Below are 6544 nucleotides of genomic sequence, written 5' to 3'. Positions count from 1 at the left end.
CTACCATCCTTCACTTGCCACCAATGATTCTACTCCAATTCACAAGCAACGAAAAAAAAAACAATGCGATCTCCAAAATGAAATATGACTTTGTTTTAATCATCACCTAGTTCCAAAGCTAATCGAACATGACAAGTCAAATTTTGGAAGAGAATTTCCAAACTACCACTTGGGATGTGCAAATCAATTTATGAGCTCAGTCACAGTTAACTATTCTCTTTCATTTTACCCAAGCGAATCTACATTTATCAGCATTTATCATAAAGAAAAAACCATGTTTGCCAGATTTTTAAACTGTTAATAAAAATAGAAAAATCGAACCAGACTTCAAAGCAATGAATTAAAATTTGATACTCTTACAAAACATTAACATTCAAACGTTTAAAATGAATTGCTAACCTGCCAAAAAAATGAACTTCATCAAACAATCCAACCAGAACATGTACCAAATGAATGTCCAGTCGGCACAAACCAATAATTCAACAAAAGATTTAAAACAGCTAACGTCATTGAAACCAACCATGAACAACAAAATCTTTCACATGACATTCAACCAATATTCAACCCGTTATTACTAAGCTGTCAACTTGAATATCATATCTTAAATTTAAAATAAGCAAAGATGCAACAGTTGACAACCGATCAACAACCAAATTTATTCATGCGCAAATTATAAAAATAAACACTAAGTTGTTTTATTTTTAAAAGATGTCCATTAAAAAAGTCCACAGCAACAAAACCCATCTACAAGTTAAACACGCTTTTATACTAGAGAAATTGTCAAGAATACATGCACATATATAAATATATAACACACACATATATATATATTGATATATATATATATATATATATATATATATATATATATATATATATCTGTGTATGTATATATACAATCTTACTACCTATCATCCATTTGATAAATGAAGACAAATGTGATGATGGTGATGAAGAGTAACATGGAGAAGATCAGTTTGTCAACAAATTTATTCTCCATTTAGCCACTTCACTCACGCCAAACGATCCAATTTGACTTCGATCTGTCTGTCATCTACCATTGATCCGTGTGCTAAACCTACAATTTAAAACCATAAAAACATCGTGATGAAGCTATCATAAAAAGCTGTAAAAATCACACTAATAAATGACTACAACAATGAATGCTGGCTAGATTTATGAATAATAATATAATAATAATAGAATATAAATAATAATGAAACTTACAGATAGCTCTACGGGCAGAGTCAGCATTGAAATATTGAACAACAGCAGAGCCTCTCGACCTGCCAGCGGAATCTGTCTTTATGTCAGCATACTTTATGTCACCTGAAGTGCAGTTACGTCTTGTGTTCAGCACAATTTTCATCATTGTTTATCACGTATATGTGTGATGAATGTGTTGTTATTTCGTTGATTGGAAAAATGATTGGAAATAAATACAAATTTTATAATATACTAATAATAATATTGAAAGAGTAACCATAAACACGGAATTTCTCGTACAGGTTATTTGCTGAAAAGTTGAAAGGGAGCTGAGAAGGCAAATATTTTAATCTCAAAAAAATATTTTAATGGTCAAAAAAGTGAACGGGAATATTTTGAAAAAAGTATATACATTGCCAATTCAGCACACCAATTAATAAAAAATAGCTAGGAAGCTAACATTTTTAATAAACACAGCTGTAATATCCCCACCAGAATTTCTATCAAAATTTGAACCACGACCATCTCTGTTGTCATAGCCAACATTCTGCATAGCACTAAACGACATATTCTGATTGATGAGACTGTGCCCGATATCAGCAGAATTCTGAACTCCAATCCCTAATGCATTACTTCCGCCAACTCCTGCAGCCATTCCTCCAACACCTCCCAAATTTGCTGCTAAATCCAAACCTCCAAGGCCAGTAAGGGCATTCAGTCCCAATGTATTCAAAATGGCCTGAGCAGTTTGAGTGACCATGTTACCAGCATTAGCTTGCTGGGGTATGAGTTGACCACCCAATGCCCCTGCACCTGAACCCAGACCACCCAAATTAGCACCAGGGTTTATCAGGTTAGTCAAATTTCCGAGATTACCGAGATTATTGTTGCTGAGATTTCCAAGTAGGTTGGTGGCAAGGTTGGCATTATTTTGGATGGGATGGTTCATAGGAATGTTGTTGTTGTTCATGTCTGTTGTTCAGCAATAATTGTTAAAAAAGGTTAATTCAGTAAAAAGATTACTTTTATTTAAAAGATCATATTTGAAAAAATATATTCAAAAAAAATTAATAAATAAAAAATTACTAATTGCTGGTGGTGGGTGTTGGTTGTTTGTTTGTCCAAGCAATATGCTCAATGTTAAAGTATCTGAAAACAAGTATGAACTTTATTTTTATTGTTACAATTAAATGAGACATACAACTGAATCAGTGCTTTCAAGAGAGCATGTTTGTCACACTCAACAAATACATGTTTTCTATCAAAACATTCACTGTGCCAAGCATTGACGAACTTGCCCAAATTATGTAGATTCCTTATGTTAACAGATTATCAATTAGTGTGTGTTTTCATTTTCCCTTGGCTTAGGAAATCAGGCATTGTTTCACCAGCCTAATCTTGCCAAAATTTTTTAATAACCGTCCATAGTAAGTTATCAATATAAATGTAACTTCTCATTATCATTTCACAGTAACTAACTTAAGAGGCTGCTGCAAAAACCATTTAGACCAGCTCAAAATGTTTTCAAAATTTGTCTCATATATACCTTCCATACATATATATAATTTTCGTTTATAACACAACTAAATTTTGAGACTAACTTGCAATTTCCCCAATATTGAGCAATGGTTGTCCCTGTGCTCCCATGCCAATGCCAATGCTCTTCAATCCTGTGGGAAGTCTTGATGGAATGTCCTGCAACATCGGTTCAACCCATCTGTCCAGGCGGACATGCATTTGTCGATCGTACATGAACTGATTCGTGAAGAGGGCTACAAATTTTAAAAAAATTCAATAATAATAATCTTCAACTCAATTAAAAATTATACATTACTTTAAAAATAAAGCCATATTTGTTTCAACAAATATGGCAGGAGATATAAAAATAAAAAAGAGCAGAAAACTGTAATTGAATCAACTAAATTACATAGATGATGACAAAACTGACATATGGCTTGAACTGCTTCAATGGGATGTTCGTATCTGACAATACCCAGCCCTCTACTCTTGCCATCCTTGTCCAACTTCAACTCTGCCTCAATGACATTGCCAGCCATCCTGAATACCTCCTCGAGTTTTGACTTGGTCACCTTATAATCTAGCTGCATGGTTCATAGTTTTTATAGACTTGGTCACCTTATAATCTAGCTGCATGGTTCATAGTTTTTATTTTCTATTTGATTTATGAATATCTTATTTTATAACAAAATCTTATTTTAGACATATGATAATATAAAATTCTCAGCAGATATTTATTCAGTTGTATCAAATAGAAAAATTCAAGTAATTGTTTTCAAAGGTCTTCAAATTTGCCAGCAAATTAAATATACGAGATGTGAGTGGAGAATAAAAGCAGATTTCACATTCCAATATAATAAAACAGGACTGAAACATTCTCAACTAAATGTCATCCTAAAATTTTTGAACTTCAATGGGAAATTAAAGTTATTATATTAATAATTTTGAAGGCAACATTCAAACGTTGAAACACACTGAGTGGCATTAATATAACTGAACAAACAAAAATTTATTCTTCATGCGTACTAACATTAGCAACGAAAACTTGGTTAGTGATTTGAGTGACATCAATGCCTAACTGGTTCAACCAATCAGCAGTGAATCCTTGAGGTGCTCCACCTCCTGACATCATGTTTGGTCCTCCTAATTAGGGAAAAAAAACAAAATGAAAACAAATTTTCACCAGTATTAAAAAATTTCTTTACAAAGTTGCAACGAATTCAGCAAATATTATTCTATGAACTAATAACAACACATTCACATTGTGCTTTAAGATAATGCAAATGTTTTTGTAGCTGACTCTTCTTAGCATCATAAAAATAACTATAAATATTTACTGTGAAAAAAAATTGAGACTTTAATGAGCAAACTAGCAACACACCCATAAAATTTCCACTTCCACCACTTATTGGCATCCCACCTTCATTCCTGTGCAGACCAAGATCCCGGTTGTGTCTCTGTCTGTCTTTTTCTCTTTCCTGCACACAAGCAAGAATTTTGTTAAAAATTAAAAAATTGCGTGTTTCAACATTTGAATGTTACTCTCAAAATCACATTGGTGATGATAAAAGTCATTTTATTAATTGATGATAAACTATTAATTGTGTAATAGTTGATGCAACCACCTCTCTCACTATGATCTTCCTTCCTCTGATTTCAAATCTGTCCAATTCCTCGATGGCTTTCATTGCCGTCTCACGATTTCTGACCTCTACAACTCTGTTGTAATGAGAGAAATGTTTAACAGTTTTTATAATATTTGCTTGGTTTCTGCTATCATTGTAACATAATCCCACATTTAATATTTTTCTTTTCTCAATTATTTATAATTTTTGAACAAACCCCGCTCCGACTGGCTTTCCATCCAAATCTTCGTACAGCTGGGCATATGTAACATCATTTCCAACTTGAATTTAAATATAAATTTAAATTATTTGGTAAAAGATAATGATTATATTATCATTATTTATTAACAAACAAACACAAACCAAAACATAACAAATATAACTTTTAAAAATAAAGTTGAGTAGATGACTAATAAAAAATAAAATAATGAATTTTGCTATACAAAAATGAAAGTCAATGACATAATTGTATGAACTAGTTACCTTTGTCTTTAAAAATATCCTTTAGTGCTTGCCACTTGACATCGTAAGGTAAATTAGAAACGTAGACTCTCACCCTCTCCTCTTTCTTGTCACCTCGATCGGCCATTCCTCTTCGATCAGGTTTCCTCCATTTTTTAGGCGATTGAGAACGGGTGCGAACAGATGCGGGCGACCTCGAACGTGATCTGTATTCAAATTTTAATTCATTTTTAATGTTTAATGTTATTTGGGAGAATATTGACAAAACGCCAGTGGATGAGAAATAAATTAATTAAAAATAACAGGTAGGAGTTTTAAAAATTGATTTCAGATCATGGAGAACTGTGTGTATGTGAGCGACGCCATTTTCACACTCAGCAGTTTCGATACATTAAAAATTAAATTAAACTGAAATAAAAAGAATCAACTAACAACCTTTTAGCCATTCTCGACATGTCCGCTATAAACCAATAATTGAAATAAAAAGTATAAAACAAATAACCGACGCCGAAAATACGAATGCAGCAACGGCTAAGAACAACTACAAACCGTAATAACGTTTCTGCATAGAACAAAAAAGAACTTGAAACCATGGATTTATATATATCCATGCTTGAAACATATAAGTAGAATAATAGGATCATATACTTTTAATAATATGATTTTATTCTACATATAGGGATAGGACACATTTATCTTAATTCAGAATTAATATATATAATAAGACAGATTAAAAATTGATATAGTACAAATAATCATAATAATCTTAATTCAACATGCAATATGATTGCCACATCTTCACCACCATCAACTTCTGCTAATATCCAACTGCTTCATATGTTGATTTATTAAATAAATTAATAAAGTTTTGTTTGTTAAGGTTATTTGGTAAAAAACCTTTTCAATTCGTTGGGTCAGAGGCATGGAATTATATAATTCAATGGTCAGAGGTTTCTTCAAAAAAAACTGACTTTTATTTGTAAAAAAAAAATAAACAGAAAATGCTACACAGTTGACCAGAATAAAATTTATCGAGCCTGGCTTTCTAAAAATAAAATACAAATAAAATAAATTCACCATTGAGAGAACATCAGGATGAACAGTCTGCTTATTTTTTTTGCGTTACTGTCCTTGTTCTTTGGATATGTACAGGTGTTCATAATTATCAAACACAACAGAAACCGGAATTCAATGCATATATTGAATACCTTTATTACAAAAGCTAATAAAAAGTTGATAACAATTATAAGTAACATAACATAACATAACTGGGTTTAAAGTAGTTCAGAAGATTAGAGTCTGTGTGAGAACCACTGCGAGATAAGTGTCCTAATATCCTAACTTTCCGAGCTTGATCTTGAAACTGTTGATTGATTCCGCGAAGACCGTCTCACCGCTCAAAACATTTCAGATGCTTATCGCTCTACTGCTGAAGAATCTTCGCATGACGGCACTTTCAATTTTTTGGAGAGCTTCTATCTGTGGCCTCGTAATCATATCCTATACTCCAGTTGAAAAAAATCTGGTAAACGGTGTTTCTTCTTTTTTTGTAATCGATTTGTATGCCTGTATCAGATCTTCCCTGCATCTTCTTATTTCCAGTGTTGTCAATCCACATTATTTCGATTTAACTTTGTATTCAAGATTTTTAGGTCCTCCGATCATCTTTGTCACTCTCCGCTGTACTTTCTCCAAAATATCCTTGTCTTTTTGCAGATCAGGACTCCAAATTT

General features: G+C 32.4%; 1 protein-coding gene across 1 annotated transcript; it reads right to left on the bottom strand.

The window, feature by feature from the left end:
* Nucleotides 1-273: 273 nt before the first annotated feature.
* HELRODRAFT_189732 (hypothetical protein) lies at nucleotides 274-5353 on the bottom strand. Its single transcript, XM_009032160.1, has 14 exons — nucleotides 5247-5353; nucleotides 4833-5017; nucleotides 4567-4630; nucleotides 4350-4443; nucleotides 4106-4202; nucleotides 3755-3867; nucleotides 3155-3308; nucleotides 2808-2978; nucleotides 2293-2355; nucleotides 1667-2178; nucleotides 1484-1535; nucleotides 1228-1329; nucleotides 896-1078; nucleotides 274-869 (listed from the first exon to the last, which is right to left on the bottom strand). The coding sequence occupies exons 1-13, from the start codon at nucleotides 5264-5266 to the stop codon at nucleotides 1014-1016; spliced, it is 1692 nt and encodes a 563-aa protein (XP_009030408.1). The 5' UTR covers nucleotides 5267-5353; the 3' UTR covers nucleotides 274-869; nucleotides 896-1013.
* Between the last annotated feature and the right edge of the window lie 1191 nt (nucleotides 5354-6544).

The sequence above is a fragment of the Helobdella robusta genome (genome assembly GCF_000326865.2).
Source record: "Helobdella robusta unplaced genomic scaffold HELROscaffold_8, whole genome shotgun sequence".
In the NCBI taxonomy this organism is placed as follows: Eukaryota; Metazoa; Annelida; class Clitellata; order Rhynchobdellida; family Glossiphoniidae; genus Helobdella; species Helobdella robusta.
Note: the sequence above shows the minus strand (reverse complement) of the source record. Positions and strands in the feature narration are given on the sequence as shown.